Genomic DNA, 23,799 nt, shown 5'->3' with positions numbered 1-23,799 from the left:
CTGTCTTTACAAACAAAAACAAAAGGCCTGTTTCATAGTGGCAGGACATACAGCGAAAACTGAGGCAGAATAGGGAGGAAGCACAAAATCCACTTTAATGCTTCTCAGCTGACAAACCTGCAAACTTCTGTTGTTCAGAGGACCTTGATAAAATAGCTAAGTGTTTCTGTCTTTCAGTTAGAAGTTCAAATCTTTGATAGTTTTTGCCATTTTTGTTGGTGCAATGCCTTCCGATTAAAATCAGAAAGGTTAAAATGACAAAATCAGCTAATCAAGTTGTACTGATCTCAGTTATGGGAGTCCAGACTGACTGAAGTGGTGAGTGAAGAGGTTCATTTGAACTAAACTAAACAGTCCACCTTTAAAGGCCTGCTTGCGTGCACACCCAAGCCACCATTTTATCTCACCTCCTTAAAAAACTCGCACTCTCTCGTGCACACATTATATACTCACACGTCCGTACACGCCCCTCCCCCACCCGGTCCTGAGCTCAAAACGCATGCAAACACGCACTCTTTTCCCATAATACCCTTCCAACACACACACAAACACACACATTACACCCATATCTCCCCCTCACACACATATGAACCCCAATTTGTGTACACACTGTGCTCAGACACACACACACACACACACAACATGCACACACGCCCTGCTCCCCTCCCCCTCCCAGTCCATACCAGGGCACGTCATGACAAAACAAAGAACACCCCATAATAGTCACAGTTGCACTGTATGCATGGTAACCAGTTATGTCAGAGATGAAGGCACTATGTGTGTTTTACTGTATACTGTATGAGCACAAACACACAGTCGAACAAAATTACAGGCTAACCGGCATAAATCAACACACAAGAGTGCACCCAACCACATGTGCACACCCACACACAAAAGTTCTCTATAAGTAGGCATATAGATATTTAATAAAACTCAGTCAAAGCATGTTCCTATTGCACAAAATAACTCATGCAATGACATGAAATTTAAAAAAGATGCAAAAAACATATATACGTAGACAGATATTCATATATGAACAAACTATGAGAAAACATTAAAACTGCATATAAAAGTAAAAAAATAGACATGAACACAATAAAGTACGAGAATACAAAAACATGAGAGAAGTAGATTTTAGGAGCAGTGCTATACGAATCTCCAAAGGAAACAGCATCTTGTTAAAATGGCAGAGTTTTGATGTAAAACATGTGACTATGAAATTATTTATTTCTACATCCTGTATTCAGTCATGCAGGATCATACTAAAAAAACAAACAAATCTGATAGAAGGAAAAGATACAAAACAAAGAAAGCTGCAAGTTGTAAATAAAACCCTTGGTACACCCTTGACTCATTTAGCATTCAGCCTTCTTCTATCAGGTAGGCACAGAAATGAATGATTATTGGTTTTATATATCACAGTAATATAATACCCTATTATTAGTGATACAATCTTAAAATGGAGCTACCATTAAACTGTTTGTGATTACAATGAATTTTGAACTGAGCTTCTCGGCTGTTTAGTTAAACAAGGATCTTTTAACCACAGAACAGCACCAAAGGCTACATGTGGTAATAATTTGAACTTTCTCACTGCACAAGAAATATGTTTTAATATTGTTTCTCTTTTCACTGCCTGCAAAAGAAAAAAAAAAAACATCAATAAGTCTCTGCTTGGTGTGGATAATTTTTTAGCGCATTTGCCTTTCTACTTTTCAACATTTAAAAGTAAAAATCTATCAAATTGTGAAGACGTCTCTTACCCAGAACCCTATTCAAAAAATTTAATTCTAGATGTTTGCTGGGCCACCTGAAAACATTATCTTTTGTTGAAGCCATTTTGTTGTTATTGATTTTGGTGCACTGCTGCACTAAAAATAAAATGGTAAACGGACTGAATTTACAAAGAGCTTTTCCAGTCTTTCTGACCATTCAAAGCGCTTTGCACTACTGCCACAGTCACACTCACCAACACACAAAGATTCATGCACAGATCAGTACACAATTTGGGGTTAAGGCACAACAACATGGAACAGGGGGCAGCTGGAATCAAACCTACAACCCTCCAGATGGAAGTAACTATTCTACACGCTGATTACAACCAGAAGCTGTTGGAAAGTTTCCTTTGATGTGTGACTTGGGTCTCAACTTTATGACACATCTAGAGAAGCATCCAGGTTCTTTAATGTCATTATTACTACATTTTCCATAAGTACTGATGACTATCTTCATTGTGCCAAGGTCTAGACACAATGCTGTCTTTCTGCGAACAGAGGTATTTGGCAAATGTCAGGAAAATTCTACTAAGAAAACTGAACTTTTTAAAGGTCAATTCGATTTACTATAATTGATGACTGGTATGAAATTGAAATTACAAACTTCTGAAAATGAATCAAAAGGTGCTTAATTAAATCAAAACAATGTGCCTTCTTATGCGGTTAAGATTATTAAAACATATTTTTATCCATGTTTCTATTTAAGGTGAATCTTGCTGAAAATGGTTGTTTTGCTCCTTTATTCTGCTTTCAGTGACTCATGAAATGGACGTTTCTTGTTTCTTTTATGCCAAATGTTTTTCCACAACATACTTTTTTCTTTGTATAGTTTGTGTTTGTGACAGTAGAATCCAGTGTGTGGAAGATTTTATCATATTAGTATTTTCTTTCCTCTTTACATTTGAGTGCAAACAAGAACCTGAGACACAATAACCAGGTTTGACACGCTGCTTCTTGTCTATTCTAATGCATCTGTGTTTAGATAAAGTGTGTGTGTGTGGGTGTGCGTGTGTGTGTGTGTGTGTGTGTGTATAGTTGTATTGGTGCACGTGGGCGTCCTCCAAGTAAAAGAAAAAGATGAAAAAAAAGGGAGAGGTCAGGTTTCTTTCCCATAATGCAACACTCCCTACCAACCCTCACCCCCCTCCCTCTTCTTTGCCGTCTTCATGCTGGTCGCCCTTGGCAACACACTTACAATGAGGTCAGGTGGACATCCAATAATATTCAACTGCCAAACCAACAAACGGCAAGAAGCGAGGTGGTTCAGGACAGACGGAAACACAATAATTTAGCAATGGCTCATTACAGAACAGACAAATTAAACTGAAACTGACCTGGAAACATTTTTAAGTTCAAGTCAAACTTTCTTGCCCCTTTGTAATTAAGTAATTTTGTAGACACAAACAAGTTTGAGCTGAAAGGAAAATAGAAAAAAAATGTCACAAAATGACTGGTCAGCAAAAACCAAGAGCAGAAACTTCTAAGTTTGAGGTAATTAAAGGCAACCTGGAGCTGAAAAACTGACAAAACTCAAAGTTGTACACAGAAATAACTACTGCATAAGTTCCAAGTATCAAAAACTGTCTTTAATTACAACAGACATTGAAAGGGCCAAGTTGAGGTTGCAGAAGTGGCCTCTACTTTACCACACAACAGACATTCTTATTTCTTGGGAAAAGTAACAAGCATGGCAATGAGAAATCAAGTCCCATTAGACTCTGAAGGCCAGATGGTCAATGGAGGCAAACGGGCTGGTGTGAGTATTTCAGAAACTGCTAATCTACTGGGATCATCATGCAAAACTATCTCTGGGTAGCAGAGAAATGTCCAAAAGAAGGGAATATTTTCAGTGAACGTCAGCTGTATTGACAATGTCAGAGGTCACAAGAGAATGGACAGACTGGTCTGACAACATAAAAAGGCCATACCAGCTAAACTAACCCCTGGCTACAAACAAATTATAGGGAATAGCAGAAGACCGCCGAGTTTAACTCCTGGTAGCCAAGAAGCTAACTGGACTCCAATAGTCTGGTTATCAGATCTCAATCCAATAGAACCCATTTGGACAAGAGATTCACATTATTGATGAGCAGCAAAAAAAAAACTGTGTGATGCTTTCATGTCCAAATGGACCTAAGGAATGTTTCCTTTATCTTATTGTATACATAGTGTGAATAACCAAAGCAGTTCTGGGTCCAATACTTCATGCTTTTACAAGCACAACCAACAATCAGGTGAACTAAACTAATCCAAAAACAGGTAATTATCAATATGCTTATTTAGATGAGTCATAATGCAAATGTGATTATGTAAAGCAAAATTAATTTCTATTGAAAGACAAAACTTTAAAAATAAACATACAGTAATATGTGATAATTGATCACAAAATGTGCTTCATGGCCAACACTATGGAGATTGAATGTGTGTGGGTCTAAAGCTGTGAAATGAAACTTAAGTTCTCAGTTATCAGGATTCATATTTTGGTTACTTGTCCAAATAAAAAGGATAGAAGAAGTTGTGTATTTAAGCTTCTAATGAACATGGAGAAATAGTCACAGGAACTCCCAGGAGTCCATATCTGTAAAAACCATGTGACTGAGAAATGTTGCAAAAAGAAATTCCTGAAGCAGCCAAAAGTACCCGAGCACAAAGAGCTCCGACATAAAACAAAAGAAACGAGAGATAAAGATGTGAGGAGAAAACTAACACAGTAAGGAGCTGAACAGAGGTTGGGAGGAGAAGAGGAACCAGATTGTGGTGAGACTGAACAGTTACATATATTTTTGTTTTTCTTCGTCTCATTCATGCCGTCGTCACACAGACAAAGGAACACGCAGCCTCCATGCTGTGTCGGGCTGAAGGATCCATTTTAGAGTGCCAATCAAAAAATGAGTCTTGGTCATTTACATACTGTATCAACTGGGGAAGACCATTGAAAACCAGGGGAGCAACTCCTCCTGCTGTTCACTGTGGGACACTGCACCTCTCAAAAAAAATGCAGATGTGGCAAATGCAATTTAACAACAAACAAAAATGTTTTAGGTAAATCTTAATTGTTCTATTTAAAATGAAAAAAAAACAAACAATAAAAGTCATTTTGACAAAAATATATTTTCACCCTATTTTTGTCAGTATCACATAAAAGCCCATTTTTAAAATGGGGAAAGAAAAATAACATGATTCCAATAGTGCCATTGAAATAAGACAAGCACTACTCACCTCAACTCACCCATATTTAATCTGAATCTGTTTATTTTTTTTTAAATTTATAGATCAACACAAGGTAAGACACAATTATGAACTGGAAAGAAAATTGTGAACAGCAAAGTTTCTCTTTTATAAATATAAATCTGAAAAGAATGGCATGCATTTGTGTTCTGCCCCCATTCAATGAGATGATAAAAAGATAAGTAATTATTCTGATATTTGGAATAATCAAATTAAATATTAATAAACTGCAATCTCCAAAAGATGAATGTTCACCTAAAATGGCAGCGAAAGATGCAAAGAGGCTCATGGTAACTCTGGAGGAGCTGCAGGGATGTGCAGCTCAGGCCTGAAAATCTGCAGCTGATATAACTCAAATAAATCAAATCTTTATAGTAAAGTGACAAAATTAAAGCAAAAATATTTCAGAAAACCAAAATCCATCATGTTGGGAGAACATGTAGGAGAAAAAGCAACTGTGTGAAGAAATGTACTCTGTTCAGACGAGAGCAAAAAGGAGGGAGAATAAAGAATATTTCTGTAAGACAACTTGTTAGAGCCTCAAAATGACTTGAGTCTAGGGCCATTTTACACTACTTTATGTTGGTATATGAAATAAAATCCAATTAGTATTAGTTTTGCTTAGAAAAACTGAAAAATATTGCCTTTCTTGAATATAAATGTTTTTATAGTTATTTTTTAATGTACAACAGAAATATTTATGACATTTTTCAAGTGAATAACTAATCTGATTTAATTACGCTGAAATGAAATGCTTTCCTTATACCAGACTGCAAAACACAATACATTTTAGTGTTGCTCTTCTGACAGATAGCAGCAATAAAATAGAATCAATCAAGATAAAACATTCAAGTACTATTTTTATTATTTCCATACACCCATTCCAACAAACATTCAAATTTAATGCATGACAAATATTATTCAATCTCCAAGTATTGTTTTAAAATATCTTTCGTTTTTGACATCAGAAGCTTATTAAAGATCTTTTTGTTTGCCAAACTAAGCGGGCGATACCTTAACTGTTGGCACTCTGTGTGTTCATCAAGTAGTTGTAAAAATATCTAAAAAGCACAAAGAAGAAATCAAAACTTAAAGTGTCTAAAACCCTGCAAGACTACTGTCCCCAAAGAAACAATAAGAAGCAATAATATCTATATAATACTCATAATAATTCGTTCAATATCTGATCAAAATGTCAACATCAACAGATTGCTTTAAAAAAAAAGGATTTTGTGTTCATTTCATTAGAAAATACAGTCATCTGAAGGATTAAAAGAGTTTTCTGGGCTCAGGACAGTCAGTGCTAGACAGCACTGAAACTCCATAAAATAATATGCATCACCATTTACCCCATTCTATGCAAAACAAAATCTAGTCCCCAGAGGAACAATTTTTGAACAAGCACAACTGCTGAGTGAAAATGTGAAGCTCTGCTAACAAAACAAGCTTTAGTTTTCATTTTGTTCAAAGAAGTTGGGCTAAGAAAGCAGCGTAACAGCAACAAAATAAAATCTATGAATAATTCAAATGATAATTCCTAATAATTATATTAACATCTAGATCAACATCCTGGAATCTGTGAAGCAATGATTTAGTTGAACTTTGGCAGAAGAAACAGCAAAGGAACATTTGAACCACATCAGTCCTTTTTAAGGCGTTCAGCTGCTAAAAACTAGAGAGATCTTTCCAGAAGAACAAAATAATCAAAATAGAAAACATTACGTGGTTTTGTGTTAACTGTTTGAGATCGATGAAATAAAGCTGCAAAATGTCTGGACATTATGGCTCACCAAACAGCTTAAAGATAAAAAGTATTTTTTTTTTATATATAAAAAAGGGTAATTTCCACCATTAGATTAAAGCAACCACCTATTAGGAGTTTGACTGTGTTAAGGCAATAAGACTATCTAACATGTTGAGCACTTTAAACCTCCAAGAATCTAAAATGTATTCAAGCAAAGTTTTAATCATTCTTTCCTGGAGTGCAAAAACAGAAAGGCACAACTTGCTTTCTTCTCTAAGGATACATAGCCTTTACTCTTTGTACTTTTATTAAAAACTAAAAAACAACTGTAATCGACTTATCATTAAACATTGAAGCCTTAAAAGTAAATATGAGTTTGATTGAAGTCATCCGGTTCAAGATGTCTCAGAACCTTTGAAGTCTCAAATGCGCGTTTGTTCCACATTGGTCAGATACCAACTTTTCTTTGTTGCTGTGTGGACAAACCTGCAGATCCTGCTCATCATGTTTCTACATTACTCCAGATAACTTGTTCAGATTGAGAGCAAGGTTTTCAGTTTCTTTTATTGTACGAATAAAAGGTAAATTATTTATTATTCACTTTTAAATTCTTAAGCGTCTTAGAACAATACTTTAAGACCAGATTTAGTGTACAAAAAATGTGTTTGAAACTGAACATTTCCAAACACATTTTATGTTTGAAAACACATTAGTTTTTTTAAACTCACTTAGACATAGTAACATTAGAAATGCCTTTAAGTTGCTCCAAAAACTACCTTGAATTCCAGTGGCATAAGCAACGCACTTATTGTGTTTCTATTAACCTTTTAGGATGCTATTTTGAATAAATATATGAATTCAAAATGCATTTTTGGTGCTAGAAAAGATCTATGGTAGAAGAAACAAAAAGGAAAAAGAAAATGAACGCAAATAAAACTTGATGTACAGAGAAGTAAAGCTGGCACATAAAAGGGAAGGTGTTTAAACACTAATAATATAGTTCTTTAATTTCCTGCAGACCGTCACTGCCTTATTGCTAAAATATTTATCCAAATGAGGAGCTGGTTTTCAGTTCCAGCTGTAAGCTTGTCTCCATCCATGCCTTACAGTTCATCGCATCCCATTAACAAAAGAAAATCTTGTTTACTTGTTAAGTGTGGAGTGTAGTTCATAAATGTTTATCATGTTAGAGTGACTTATCTACTAGGAAAATAAAGCGGCTGTCAGTTTTAACACCACACCCATGTTAGGTCACTACAGCTGAAGGCACTGTTTGAACATGTGTCTACACCCCTCCCCTTGGTGCTCCCTCCCTCTGTTCCCGTACAGGATTGATCTCTTCCTCGTCCACCTCCATCTTCTTCTGCTTCTCGTCTTCCACATCTTCCGGAAGATTTCTATAGGAGAAGGCAGCGCTTTTTGGGTTTGATGTCTGGGGGCTCCAGGGCTGCCAGGATGGCCTCATCAAACACGTTCTTCAATCCTCTCTTAAAAAAAAAAGAAAAGAAAAAAAAATCAGACACAAAGAGAAACATTTTCTTTTAAAGGTGCAAATTCTTCATTCCACTCCTTGATTTAGTAAACAGATTATTGGTAAGATGTAATGATCTTAGAAATTGATTAATCTATCGATTATCGAATAATGGGAACTCCTTTTTTTTGGATTGGCTGATTAATAATCGAATAGCAAAAGGTACTTAATAGGAGATTTCTGTTTATTTATTTTTCTTTACAGAATTTGAACCAGGTTAAGCCAAAACTAAACCACTTGAGGAGTTTTAAGTATATGAAGGCTTTTATTTTTGTACAGTGTAGACTTAATTATTGCTTTATGTTCTTTCCTCAAAATTGTCTTTTTTTTTAGTCTGTGTATGCCAGTTAACGATTAATCAATTTCTAAATTAGTTGACAATTATTTCAATAACTGATTCATTACGATGAATCTGATTAATCATTTCAGCCCTAGTAGGACGAGCAAGGAAAAAAACAACATCACAATAAGTTTCACTGCAATATAACAATGACAAAGAAAAGAATGTCAAACTCAGACAGGTTGGAGAAAGAATGCATCTAAAAGTTGTAGTAGTAGTTGGGCGCCCATACAAGGCGCTATATCAGGCTCATCAGGAAAGGACGAGACTTAGCAGTATTGTTCTGAAAAGAAATAATCCTCTTGCTTTTGTTTTCACAGATGTTATTTGTAATCAATGAAGAAAATTTCACTCCACATTTGACTTGCGCAAAGATTCTAGTTTTCCTATAGATGTCTAACTAAGTTGGTTATATTCCAACAAAAATATTTTATCTGATCAATTAAACTGGATTTTAAAACCTATGTTCAGTGTAGAATTATTCAGTTTAAGTTTGATCAGAGTAACCGTTTTAAATTGTAAGCTGGAGATAATATGCATAAAAAAACTGTGAATAAGCCCTTTAGTTTAGTGTCTCTAAAGCAGATTCAGTGTTGTTAAACTTTTGTATCATGTTTGTCACCATTTCTGTAACCGTAAAACACCCAAAATGGTTCCACACAAACAAAACACTCAAAAGTAGTGGGAGGTTCATCAAACATGTAAAAAACTGGGCTTACTTCAAAATGAGTTTATAAATAGATACAAGGTGTTAAGTTTAAAGCTGACACATAGGAATCATAATAGCTTACCCTTACTTCCCAAGAAAGTCACTTCATAATCTCAGCAAGATAGCACTTTGTGACACCTTAATATGAAATATTGTTGCTTTTTGAAATCATAAGTTATGTTACACTCCTACATCATTGACATTTTTGCATCTTAAAGTGAAAAACTGAAATGACTTTCTTAATTATCCAACTGTCACTATTTTACTCAGTACCCTCACCTAATTAAATAAAAATAAAAAACAAATCCTTGAATGATGCTCACCATTTGTGCTATGTGAGGTTGTGCATTTTTGCAGAGGTTTCCTCTAATATGGACCTGACTGATTTATTGGACCTATTGCATGTTTTTAAAAAAAAAAAAAAAGTTTTAATGACTTCATGAACTTCCTGCTCTTTCAGGCATTGTGCAATGCAAATGTGCTCATGCAGCGTTCCCTGACAAGTCCGTTACAGCCTGACAAGTCCCGTCTTGTGTAAAAGTTAAGAAATGCACTCAGAGTTGTAATAAACAACCTGTTTGTTTATGCTTGGAGAGTCTGCCTTTATGCGAGTTTCTCTTCTCTAGTTGGTAAGTTTTTTACTTTCATGGCCTAATTCCTTAGTCACAAACTACATTAGTAAATTGACAAATTATAAATAGTTTATCAATATTTGGATAGTTGTGAACCAGAAGAGAACCTGGACACAGTTGAATCAGAAAGGGCTTTGGATTGCGGGGCCTTCCAGTGGTGGTGAGGTGAGAGTCTGCAGTCAGAAGCAGTTGCCTCCCTCCCATTTACCTGTGTCAGAGCTGAGCACTCCACATATTTGACAGCTCTGAGCTCTCGCGCCAGTTTCTCCCCACTTTCAGAGCTCATGGGTCGTTGTTTGTTCTTGGCCAGCTTCTCCATTGTGTTGCTGTCGTCTCTTAAATCCACCTGAGTTCCAACCAGCAAGAAGGGCGTCCGCGGGCAGTGGTGGGAAATCTCAGGGACCCACTGTGATTAAAAAAAAAATTACAATAAAAATTTAAGTCAATGAACTAAATCTCAACTCTGAGATTGCCAAAAAACTAAACTAAAAATTAAATAAATGAATAACAAACAGTAACTATTCAAGGGAGATCTTCAAGTGATATTTGCATAAGTTCAATAAATGATAATTTATTTGTAAAGTTAGGAAGAATGTCCATTGCTATACAATTAAAGTGACCAAACCTTCTCTCTGACGTTTTCAAAGGAGGAAGGCGATACGACTGAGAAACAGACGAGGAAAACGTCGGTTTGAGGGTAGCTAAGGGGTCGCAGTCTGTCATAGTCCTCCTGACCTGCAGGGGGAGACAGAGACACTTAAAACTAAAATGATAATAAAAAAAAATTAAACAATTAAATAGTGACAGGAAGGAAACAAGCAAGTTACGGTACTTCTATCTTCAACATTAAAAGAAAGGGTAATTACAGTAGGAATAACAACACTGCCTTTAATTTTTCAGTTACTGTAGGTGCCAACAACACCAATATCAATCGCAAAAGATTATAGGTATATGCAGATTTATTATCACCTGCAGTGTCAAACAGTCCAAGGGTGTATGGCTCCCCTCCAATCATCACTGTCACAGCATAGTTGTCAAAGACCTGGACATAAAACAGGGCAGAAGATGAAAAAGACTTCAAAATAAGCTAAGAGGAAGCCTGGAAAAAGGGAAGTGAAATTGTCAAAAATAACAGGAAGAGGGCTGAAGAAAGGCTTACTTATAAAGATGCTCGACTGAATTAAATTTGTTTCTATGGAATGCAGAAATAAATGGAAAGTAAATAAACTGTAAATTTTTAGAAAGGCTGGCAAAAACAGGTCATGCCTTCCAACATACTTTGTTTTGCCATGTCAAACATATCCAAGCTGTTTTATTCATTGAAGATTGTATGAACTTTCATTTACTCTCCTTTGCTGCAGCCCAGATTCTCATTCTATCAAAATCCTGTTTGAAACATCATACTGAGATAGCAACAGATAATTAAACAATTTGATATTTTAATTATTTTACCTGTTCAGTAGAGTTATAATCATAATGATTTACAAGTACATATTTTTAGTGAGAGACGGAGTTTGATTAAAAATGGGGAAGGATCATATCTACATGCTCTGACTCTGAAGCCAATTATTTCATAAAATGTGGGAGACATTGACCAATGAGCTGCAATTGCTGAGCTACTTGAACCGTAGCATCTGAGACGAAGGTGAAATGGGGAGGTGTCTCTGTGGTTGTTTTAAATATCTTGTTTACTGTGTCATCTCCACGGCAACAAAAACAAACTTCCTGTTTACATTAAACATACCCTTTGTCAGGTGGTGTTACTGCTCTGACAAAGCTCCACCCTCATGCAAGCAGAAATCATGTGAGGCTTCGTTTTTGTATGGACTGTGTTGAACAGAGTGGCTTCAAATATCCTGTTCACTAGCAGCAAACCATTGAAAAGAAAAGTTAAAAATATTGTGGTGAACAGCTGCTCAGGTGAACAAGCTTACTGACTCTTACTTATTCTTCTTGTTTTTCTCTCATATCCTCAGGCTGCTGCCATGCGCATTGACATGCAGCGCCGTTGCAACATGCATGTGCAATATCAGTTCTTCAAAAGTGGAAAAGAGCAGGAATGCACAGCTTCAACAAACACCCAGCCCTGCTGCTGTTTGGTGTAGCCTGCAGACATTTTGGTTTAAATAAAACCCAGAATGCTGAGGTAAGATCCAGCTAAACCAGACTGAATAGAAGTCACAGACAATTTTCTGACACCGTAAATCATAGTTGAACCAAAATTTAGCAAAATCATCTATTTGGATCCATTTTTTTATGTTTTCATTTTCAGATCAAATAATTTTTAATATCAGACAAAGACTCTACAAGTAAAAACAAAACGCCATCTTGTAATTTGGACAATAGAAGCTGTCCAAACCAACATGGTCAAATGTAATAATATTATGCCTTCCTTGTTAAATAGTGAATTAATTGTAATAAACAGTATTTACTGGTTATTTTACTAGCCATACCCAAGCCTGAGCTGTAGAATCAAGCACTTAAAACAGGGAATTTAATAACAGATAAGAAACTTGTGTCTCTGCCATCCAAAGTACCAACTTTAAAAGGGTAAAATAGTCATTTCTGAAGCGAACAAAGGTAAGGGTAACAAAAAAAAATCCTAAGTATTGGTTCTTCACATTTGATTCTTGTTCTGGGTTGTCAAGTACTCCACAATTTATAAATAACAGGGGTTTCTCCAAGTCTTGCTCCGATATTATTAAAAGTATAGAGCTAAATAGACCAACATTATTTACATAATGAACTAAATGTACTTTATTTAGTTCCATCATTACTTCCAAAAACCACAAAATGTGCATCAGTTCAGTTCAAGAAGCTGAATTGGAAATGCAGCCTGAGGTGAATCACACTGACATGTATGGACAAAAACAGGCAAACGGAAACAGAGCGGAGGGGCGAGGCAAGGGAAATATGTTGACTTCAGTAAAACACAAATAAAGCTGGTATACTCTGAGGCCTAGACTGTAGGCGTAATCTCAGAAATTTACCTGGGTGGACAAGCATAAAATAATGCAAGGTTTTCAAATTTGTTTTAAAATAAAAATCTAAACATGTGGCGTAAAGAATTCTTCCATCGCCTCTTGCTGGAAATTGAATCATTTCACAGTGGGATGGTGTCATCAGCATGATGTGCAGTTAGTTTTCCTATGTTCAGGGGACTGATAGCAAAAACTAAGATGTTGAAGCTTGGTATTTACTACTGATCCCACTGGTTTTGGTCTTAATAATGTGGTTTATTCAATATTGTTCTATAACAATCCCCTAAGACCTTCACAGAACAGCTTTGATTAAGCTGGGATTAAATACTACACACGATCAGTTCATTTACTAATTAGATAACAACTTGAGGCAACTGGAGGCACCTGATTTAATTTAGCGGTTTCAGAGAATGGAGTGAAGAAGAATATAAATATGTTTTTTGCTTTGTCAAAGGTAGAAAATGTCAGGTAGTGAGAATACTTATGCACTGAGTTGGGCAGTAACTAGCTACATTTACTCAGATGCATTTACTTGAATAACGTTTTGGAAAATATTTACTTTTGGGAGTATTTTTACTATGCTCTCCATTTCACTTTTCTTTGAGTAAGTTTATTATGAAGTATTACTACTGTTACTGGAGTAAACTTTTTGATACTTGATCCTCTCTGAGTAATTTCACTCAATGTCTGTTTTAACCAAAAATTCACCAAACACAGACACACATTTGCAGTTTTAGTTAAAGTTTCACAGAAAGAAATTGATTTGGAAAAATGTTTCTTTTGCCTGATTTTGTTATTTGGTAATTATGTTAATTGTATGAGTTATTTGCACTTTCCTCCTTAAAATACCAACATTTCCACATAACCACTAAAGGGCTGATGTGTTCTAAAATACGTTTTTACTCTTTCTTGTAAATAATTCTTGGGCTGCTCTTTGTTGACTACTTCAGGATACGTTTTTGGATTACGCTAAGACTACAGCAACTCCGGCAAACAACCCGATCAAAAACAGTGAAAAAAGCTTAATATTAGAAAGGTACACCATCTGTACTGTTGATACGCATATAGAAATGATACCAAATCAAAAAACAAGATGTCCCTAAAAAAACAACAATAAATCAGTAAATTCTAAGGAGAGGGTTAGACTTAGTCACTCTCTCCTTGAAAATCACCTCTCCTACTGTGGTGATTGTCAGATGACTCACAGGAAACAACATTGCAAGAAGCTGCAACAACACAATGAATCAAAGAGGAAACCGGAGGTTTGTCTGTGTTTGCTGTGATGAATTGGTTGACGAGGCTACAGCTGTGCCTGCTTTTAAAGCTGGAAAGCAAGAGCTAATATATAAAACTGTGAGAAAAAAATGCTTGTTCAAAAGTTCTTGTCATTTATCCTGGAGGCTATAAGAAAATATAGATGAAAGGTTTACCATAAAGTGGAAAAATAAGGTTGTTTCTAATAATAGAAACACTGGCAGGAAGAGGATGTTGTTTAGGTGATAAGAACACTAACAATAAAACCATAACTGACCAAAATGCAAATGCAATTTGACAAACTGGAGAGATAAGAATAGTATTACATAAAACTTGTAGACAAAATAAATTAATATGGAAATAAAGATGCAGTTTTATGGGAAACAAGCTACATAAGTAAATAAATCAGTGCTAAAAACAGGATTAACAGAAACAGAAGTAAAAGTTGAGTCAGCATTGCTGGTTCTGCAAACGTCTCATCAAACTGGGCTAAGAAGTGCCAAGAGAAGAAGCTGCCTATACGCTGAATGTTTCCAACTTAAAGTCAGCTGTTCTGCTGTTACGAGGCAGAACGCAGAGTTTGCATCCTCAGCAGAGAATCTGAACCACATTTTGCATAAAGCTGCAGAATGTTGGGGTTCTGTTACTCAGCAGGGTGCTGCTCTTATGCTTACAATCAAACAGTATGTGCATGGTTGATTTCATAAGATGCAACAAACTGCCACCAAGAGTCGCTTAAATCCAAAATGCATACATTAAAATGAAATCATACCAAGTTTGGGATTTTTCAATTATGTTTATAATATAATCATGAGTGTAAACAGTATTTTTGAAATAAAAAAGCGCAAGAACAAAACTAATTTTGATCTCACTCACTTTGCAAACATCTAATTGGTTTAGGGAACTGATAACAAAAGTGAAAGTAGATCTCTGTGTTGATGCCAGCATACAGACTCAGGTGTGCAAGATCAGTCTCGCTTGTGCCGGAATATAACAAGAACTATTCTGGAACCACTCCCAGCAGTAATCTGATCCATAAAACTGAGGCATCCTGCAGATCTACCAACAAACAGAGGCTAAATTAGGTGCTGCACGACCAGAAAGGGTTGAAACTCACTGATCTGTCTTCAGCTTTATTGTGCAAACTTCTGATACATTTTGTTTAAAGGGACAAACAACCATTTGGTATAAACTTACAATGAAATGTAACATTATATTCATGTTTGGCAGTAGTGTGATATCTTTCAGTTTCATAAAGGTTGGAGTTCTGGTAAAAGCTTATTTTGTTTTCTCAGTCCAGGCACTGTAAACAAGTATCACTTCCTGTGTGCCAGGAAAGAGCTGCATAGTGTTAAGGGTAAAAAAATAACCCTGCTTCTGTAGCTCTATAAATATCAATTCATATCTGCTTTGACCACTTCACAGTGGTATTTAAATACAAGTGGTATTTTATTATTGGTTACTCACGGTTGGTACGTATTCAGAGGGAAACTTGTTGGTTGTGTAGGAGATGAGCAGGCAAGTTTTCCCCACAGCACCATCACCCACTACCACACATTTTATAGTCTGCATCTGAGGAGGAGACATTAATGGGATTACACAGATAAAAAGGTAAAGCAGAGAAATTACATACAAAATCTACAGTGGTATTTGTACCCCTTGGATTTTTTGGGGGGGACATTTTGTCACATAACCACAATCATCAATGCATAACATAGGAATCAGGCCAACACAAAAGTAACATAAATAAGGGAATGAAAAATAGCCTATGCTTTTTCAAAGATTTTTACAAAGAGAAACCAGTCAACGGGACAACTATGAATTGTACGGCCTACAAATCTGGCCTTTAAGAAACTGTAGAAATAAATTAATTTATGAGAATCCAGAAGCAATGCATGGGACTCAGAAGATATGTGGAAGAAGGTGCTGTGGTCAGAGGAGACCAACATTCAAGACTTTGACCTACATACAAGATGCTGTGTGCCAGAAAAGTAACATCACCCTGAACATGTCATCACCATTGTGAAACATAGTTGTGGGTACATCATGCTCTGGGCATGCTTCATGGAAGCTGTTCAGACTTTAAAAATAGAGCTATATGCAGATAGAGGAAGAAAACCTGTTAGTAGCTCCAAAAGACATAGCAACTGGAGTGGAGGTTCACCTTCCACCTGCACAGTGGCCCTAAGCATTCACCCTGAGATACAATGAAATGGTTTAGATCAGTGGTGCCCAAAGTCGGTCCTCAAGAGCCGGCATCCTGCATGTTTTAGTTCTCTCCCTGGTTTAACGCACCTGGATCAAGTGATGGGTCATTAGAAGGCCTACATTGACAGGCTGAAAAGGTTGTTACTACCACCAGGGCTGCTGCATGAAGAAGAGCACAGCACAAGCTCAAGAGTGAATTGATCAAAAGTCAAAAGTGACTCGAGAGAATCAGTGAAAGAGAGACTGAAGAAATGTGTGAGACTGTTCAATACTGACACTAAAAAAGACGACTTTAGTGGTTTTAGTGCACATGAGGAAGACAAAGATAATGATTAGTAACTTTCCCTGGTAGGCTATTGTATTTTTAAGATGGACACCTGCGGCTTAAATACAGGTGTGGTCTATATATGTACTTTTTTCCATTTCAAAGCTAATGGATACAGCTTATAAAAGGGGTAATCTTCATAATGAACATGCCCAACTAAACTAATTGAAGAAAAATTGCTGCTTTTTCTTTTCCATAAGATAACAACCATGAGCTATAAAATTAGTATGCCTGACAGGAATGCCAGGAGCAGGAACTGACTACAAGACAAGTAGACAGAAACAGTGGCCGCGCTGTACAGCAGTGTTTACAACACAATGAAGGCAGAACCTGTGACCGCCCAGACACCAAACAGCTAGCATACCCAGGCTGCTGGTTCATTAGGTGGGACAATGGCACAGGGCTATGGGCTGCCACTCCATCACTGGCTCTTTGTTTGGGTCATTTTGGCAGTATGCAGCATTCAGCTAAACCCTGATGAGTCAGGGACACACGGTAACTGGCTGCAGGAATGATGACACCAGTTATGTCAGGAAAGCATTCTTCAGAGGTAATTTGTATTCACATGAAAACAATTCTGAACAATTATTGGCAAGCATGATCCTTCAATTCACTTCTGCTTCTTGCACACACTGTTGTCAGGGATATCAAGTTGGTCCTGTTTGGCCATCAATCAGCCTTAAAAGATTCAACAAATGATAAGAGTTTTTTTTTCAGGTTCAGAATAAGTCATTCTGAAACTGTTTAACATCTTAAACATGGGTTCTAAAAGCGTATAAAAAGTAAACACGTCAAGTGTTTGTTTTTGTTACAGATCTAAATCCTCACAGGTTCCACCAGATCACAAAGAGAAATAATCCTACAGCTTTAGATGCACACAATGTTCTATTTGTATTAAATTTCATATTCATTTGAGAAGGAAGAGTAGATCACACGTCCGCATGTCAAGGCATGTGAGAATCATCATACAATTACACAACAAAATGAGATAACATCAATTTAATAAAGTGTCAGACACGCAGAGCTTATTTAAGATTTTTAACCAACTGAAATATAATTTGAAAAAATGTAAAGATCCAACACAATATTTAAATCTTCTTAAAATATAACTATATAATTTTTATGAAAAATAACATTTCTTCCTTTGCTAATTGTGCTTACCATAAAAACACACCAACCAATCAGCCAGAAATCAGATTTTCTCTTTGTTGGCTCTGATTTGTGGTAGGTAAGTCAAACATTTATTAAATACAAATACAAGTATTTTTGATGTTTTTTGAGCTTAGTAAAATAAACATTGTAAAATGTTAGACAAATATGTTTTGAGAGATCTAGAACAATAATCTAGAAATGTTTAAATTTTTCAAAATACTACCACATATATTTTATAATGCTTAGAAAAAAAAGAAACTTCAACAAACGAAACAACAAGGCAAAGAAACCCAGACAGTATCGGCCAGAAACAGCCTGACTGGTCTAATGAATGAATTAACAACCAGTTCTCTAATAACAGTGGTTAATTACTAATGAAATCTATGATAATAGGCAAGCAAGTGACTTGTACTCATAGACACATCTTTATTTATCAAACTGTAATGTAATGCTTTAATTTTGATTTAGCTTGTCAATCTGCCAGGGACTGCAGATGATGGACTGAAAAAATGGTTTTCAGTATGACAAATGGGAAAACACTTTCATTTTATATACGACAAACAACTAAACAAGTGAATGAATTAATTCTTACTTCTGACAGAAAACGTAAAAAAGTTACACGCAATGTCAGATCGTTCTATACATTTAAAACGTGTTTAAATGTATTTAAACCTTTAAATGATTAAGATTTTTGGTTGAGAGTTTCTTCTTCTTAGTCACTTCCGCATCGAAATGATCAATGGATGAGATAGTTTGAACAATCAGCCACGACGTTACTTTTAGAAATAAAACCAGATATAAAAGCGTGATGTTAATGATTGCTGACGGTAGCTTTAAAACGAAACTAATATTTTACAGGGTGTTGATTTTTAAAGTTAGCTAAACTGACGTAAACCAATCCCCACGCCCACAATCAATATTATCCGTTGAAAATGAAAGAAAAAAGGAAGAACATAAAAGTTGAGAAGGAGGAAATATCTAAAACTAAACATATAAGTATAATGACAACTCATCTCACCAGAACCAGCACCAGCGCTGGTTTACTTGTTCGGTAACTGAGCAGAGATTTAACAGCGCTGCTAGCATAAAGTTAGCCAAAGGAAGTAGTTTGTTTTGACAGCTGCGGGTTATCAGAATTAGTTTTCAACCGACTAGCCAGTAAAACTATTACAGTACAACAAGTTACACTAAAAGCTGTGGTTATTTCCTTAACTATACTTCTTCATTTGAAGTCGCACAACTACAGGTTTTTAAGCTGTCAGCTCTTACCTTGTCCGTTCACCACCGCTGGAGTGTTCCGACTGGTGTGGTGCGTTCAATTCCTTCCTGGAAATCCCGCTTCCTCCTGTTCGGGAAGTTGGACAAATGAATTGGATTGTGTTCAGGCACTCCTGGAATTTTTCTGAATGCTTTCACATCATTTACACTGTATGCTTCAGTTTTTATTTTATTTAGTCATGTTTTTTAAAGACAATTTTTAAAAATAATTTAACAAAAAAAATGTCATAACAGATTACAAGAGCACTTTTTTTCTTTACAAACGTATAAAGAATTTACGTTTTTGTTTTGCTTCATTTAAAGAAAATTATCCAACAGGTTCTTCAGTTACACCTCTCAGGGTGTGCTATCTAACTACAGAAAAAGAAATCTATCAATCTTATTTCTTCTGGAATTTATTTTTAAAGCCACTTTTGCTGCATCTACACTACCGGCAAAACATTAGGAATGACGCCAATCGATATATTTCAAGAAGCAGTCCCTGAAAAGCAGCATTTTCTAAGACATACATATATCAGGCAAACGTCATTAATACTAACAATACTGAGCACATATTGAGAGAGCGAAAATGTTCTCATTTACCAATAGAGGGCGATAAAGGTCAAACTGTATTTGTTCCAAGTTTGTGGTTTGTCTTCTGCAGTTTTTTGTTTGAGAAATGCAGCATAAAGTTATAACAGAGTGGCAATAAAATGATATCTAAAACACAAAGAATGTTCACGGCTTTAATGTTTCAAAAATACAATCCACAAAAGTGTCAAATTCAAAGATAACATGTATTACCGGCCTTACAGGAAGAATTAGGCAACTGAGATTTAATTTATGTGAACATTCTGAGTTATGTTGTTGAGTTGCATAATTGATGAATATTAATTTCATGTTTTCAGTTACTGTGACTGAAAACACAATATGAGAGATTCGTTAAGAGTTCCTTAAAGCTCTGGATGTTGCAGGGTTGTGTTGGCTGTGTTGGGTTGTCTGTAAAATTGCATGGACATCAGGGGCAGTTCCCCTGGATTGGCAGACTGGGGTGGTGGTCCCCCTGTTCAAAAAGGGGGACCGGAGGGTGTGCTCCAATTATAGGGGGGTCACACTCTTAAGCCTCCCTGGCAAGGTCTATTCAGGGGTCCTGGAGAGGAGGGTCCGTTGGTTAGTCGAACTTCGGATTTGGGAAGAGCAGTGTGGTTTTCGTCCTGTCGTGGAACACTGGACCAGCTCTACACCCTCAGCAGGATACTGGAAGGAGCATGGGAGTTTGCCCAACCAGTCTACATGTGTTTTGTGAACTTGGAGAAGGCGTTTGACCGTGTCCCTCGCAGAGCCCTGTGGGAGGTTCTCCGGGAGTATGGGGTACCGGGCCCTTTGATATGGGCTGTCAGGTTCCTGTATGACCAGTGTCAGAGTCTGGTCCGCATTGCCGGCAGTAAGTCGGGTTCGAGTCCGGTGAGAGTTGGACTCCCCCAGGGCTGCCCTTTGTCACCGATTCTGTTCATTACTTTTATGGACAGAATTTCTAGGCGCAGCCAAGGTGTTGAAGGGATCCGATTTGGTGGCCTTGGGATCTCATCTCTGCTTTTTGCGGCTGATGTGGTCCTATTGGCTTCATCAGGTTATGATCTGCAGCTCTCGCTGGAGCGGTTCGCAGCCGAGTGTGAAGCGACCTTGATGAGGATCAGTGCCTCCAAATCCGAGCCGGAAAAGGGTAGAGTGCCTTCTCCGGGTCGGGGTGGGGGTAAGGGGGTGGGGGGAGGATGGGGGTGCCCTGCCTCAAGTGGAGGAGTTCAAGTATCTTGGGAACTTGTTCATGAATGAGGGAAGAAGGGAGAGGGAGATCGACAGGCGGATTGGTGCAGCTTCTGCAGTGAAACGGGTGAGAAGCTCAGTCATCCGGGCGGGACTCGGAGTAGAGCCGCTGCTCCTTCACATCGAGAGGAGCCAGTTGAGGTGGCTCGGGCATCTGGTCAGGATGCCTCCTGGACGCCTCCCTGGTGAGGTGTTCCGGGCAGGTCCCACCGGGAGGAGGTCCTGGGGAAGACTCAGGACTTGCTGGAGGGACTATGTCTCTCGGCTGGCCTGAGAACGCCTTGGGATTCCCCTGGAAGAGCTGGAACAAGTGGCTGGGGAGAGGGAAGTCTGGCCCTCTCTTCTGAAGCTGCTACCGCCACGACCCAACCCCGGATAAAGCAGAAGAAAATGGATGGATGGACAGTTATTGTGACTTAACAAGAGGGTAACTGAACCAGGAGGGAAGCGTAGATATCTTTCTCCATAGTTTCAGTCTCCATTTCTTACTGAAATTAATCTAAAAGCATTCAAAGGCTATATGGAACATGATTAAAATCAATTCAAGTCAATTTCAATTCAAAAACTGTTAATTTATCTCAACGGTCCATTAAATGTTTTAACTCAAATCAACCATAGCTACAAAGAGTCATAGTGAATGTTGATGTCTGTGGGCAAGAAGGACATCCAGTAGCAGTCAGTTTTGCAATGAATATGAAAAGGACTCTGACTGAAGACTGTCACAGTATGAATCTCATGACTGAAACAGCTCAATTTCCAGGCAGCAGAAATAATATTCCAGAGTAGCATTTCCTTGATGACACCATCAATTATTGGCAAGCACTCCCGATCCAAATCCCTTGCTTTTGCCACACCTCTTTAGATCTCTGTCTGCCTGTGTGGTTAGAAAGCCAGGCAGTGAGATGTTGGGGTTTGGAATAAGAGATATGGGATATCTTACCCATTATGATCAATGGATGAGATAGTTTGAATTTCCTCCGCTCTGCCCTTTGGTTCTGCTCTGCATCCATGAAGCTTCATTTTCAACTCCTCTGTGCAATGGAGTCATAATTCAGGTATTATTTGGGTTTTGAAATAATTGGTTGCTCTTAGGTGTAAAAACAATAATAATTGCCACAGTTACGCATCATAACAACTATGCAACAGTAAAAGAGTAAAATGGAAAAGTTCTGCAGCTGCACCATACCCCAGTATAAATGCACAAAATAGGGATTAGAGTCATTCAAAGTGCTCCTGTTGACTTTTTTGAGTTTGCATACAGAATAAGCAGTGATTTAAAAGTTTCATTTAATCTTATGTTAACTTTTATTTTCCTTTAGAATTTAATGATTAGCTTCAAAGTCTAGTTTCAGTTGTATGACATTCCAATGTCCACTGGAATGGATGCATCAAAAATAAAAATTATTCCAAACAATTGGGAATTTTTGTAAAAAGAATGATTAGACAATATTGATTTTTTCTTGTAGGATAATGGAGCTGAATCTGTGAATTGCTTTTCATTGTGCTCTTAAAGTCTTTTTCTAAATATTTCAAAAGAACCAAATAATCTGAAAGACAAAAAGAGGAGAATCTGAGGTATTTAAAGAAGGCGCATGTCCATACCCGAATGACCTGAGATATAGATATATGTGAAAACCACAAACAGGATTGGGGATGATTCATTTTTTAAAAACAAAACAATCAACCATGAATAAAAAAATCGTACAGATTAGAAAATAGTCATTATGTGCGAAATATTGTCAAAGTAACCTAATTCTTTTTGTGTTCAATGATTTGAGTATTTGTGTTGGTTGACCTGGCTGTCAGTTTGTGCTGTAGGTGGAGGGGAACCTTGCTGAGAGGAAGGCCAGTCAACCTTCGGTGTAACGCAACAGAAAATGAGATAATTACAATGCAAGTCATTTGTTTATTACCCTCACCCTGGAAGGCCTTTGTTCTCATATCTTCACAAGGTTTTCATTGTGCTCTTTTGATCTCTAGTAATTCTATCTTTTTTTTACTTCTCTGCTTCTTCCTACTTTATCTTATTTTCTCTCACTGTTTCTTTTTATTTTTCCCCAAATGTCTGTGTGTGTGTGTCTGTCAGCTGCTTGGCTGTGGCTAACCAGGGGATGGATGTCAAGGACACAGTGCTGCTTGTCTCCCTTAGATAATCCCATTAAACTCAGGAATTTAATTACAGATTATCTCACACTCTTGCACACTCACACGCATGCATGCCTACACATAAGAACTTACCACCATTGGCACACTTGCATTGTCACAAAAATACGCAGGTGAACAAAAAGGCATACAGTCAGGAGATAAACCCATCTACACACACCAAGAACACACTGGTTTCACCATTTTGCCTTGTCAATGTGTATCAGTATCACCCTGCAGTCAGCATTAACAACTTCACCGGTCTGTTTTTAGAACAGCAAGGACACATTAGCTGTAGCAAACAAATTATTTTAAATTTCTGTACTCTAAATTAAAGTTACTGCTGTAAATGTAAAGACATTTTTACAAAATAACCAAACAATTGTTGTAATTGTGACATGAGCTGCAAATATGGCAATAAATACATTTAATTTCCACCTATGATCTCACAGGAATTACACATAATCAGGCCAATTCATTAGGTAGACTTGTAAAACTGCTTGTTGCAATAAAAGCATCTCAATGTTTTTAGATGTGGTGGAGATACTTTACTGAAGTTCAAAATAAGGAGTTAGGATAATTTAAAAGAGTTTTAACATGATATGTTTGCTTCTGTCAGATGATCTGGTCTGAATATTTTTCTACGTTATTAGAGGGCAGTCCTAAAAAGAGAATATATCCAGTGACTTATGTACAA

General features: G+C 37.0%; 1 protein-coding gene across 1 annotated transcript; it reads right to left on the bottom strand.

Annotated features, from left to right (window-relative positions):
• Positions 1–5,845: 5,845 nt before the first annotated feature.
• On the bottom strand, positions 5,846–19,238 carry LOC102223132 (cell division control protein 42 homolog). The gene is made up of 6 exons (XM_005804713.3): positions 19,149–19,238; positions 15,662–15,766; positions 10,929–11,001; positions 10,585–10,694; positions 10,168–10,365; positions 5,846–8,234 (listed from the first exon to the last, which is right to left on the bottom strand). The coding sequence occupies exons 2-6, from the start codon at positions 15,764–15,766 to the stop codon at positions 8,145–8,147; spliced, it is 576 nt and encodes a 191-aa protein (XP_005804770.1). The 5' UTR covers positions 19,149–19,238; the 3' UTR covers positions 5,846–8,144.
• Between the last annotated feature and the right edge of the window lie 4,561 nt (positions 19,239–23,799).

This window comes from Xiphophorus maculatus, chromosome 13 (genome assembly GCF_002775205.1).
Source record: "Xiphophorus maculatus strain JP 163 A chromosome 13, X_maculatus-5.0-male, whole genome shotgun sequence".
Classification (NCBI taxonomy): Eukaryota; Metazoa; Chordata; class Actinopteri; order Cyprinodontiformes; family Poeciliidae; genus Xiphophorus; species Xiphophorus maculatus.
The sequence above is the reverse complement of the archived record's forward strand: the minus strand, read 5'-3'. Positions and strand labels throughout refer to the sequence as shown.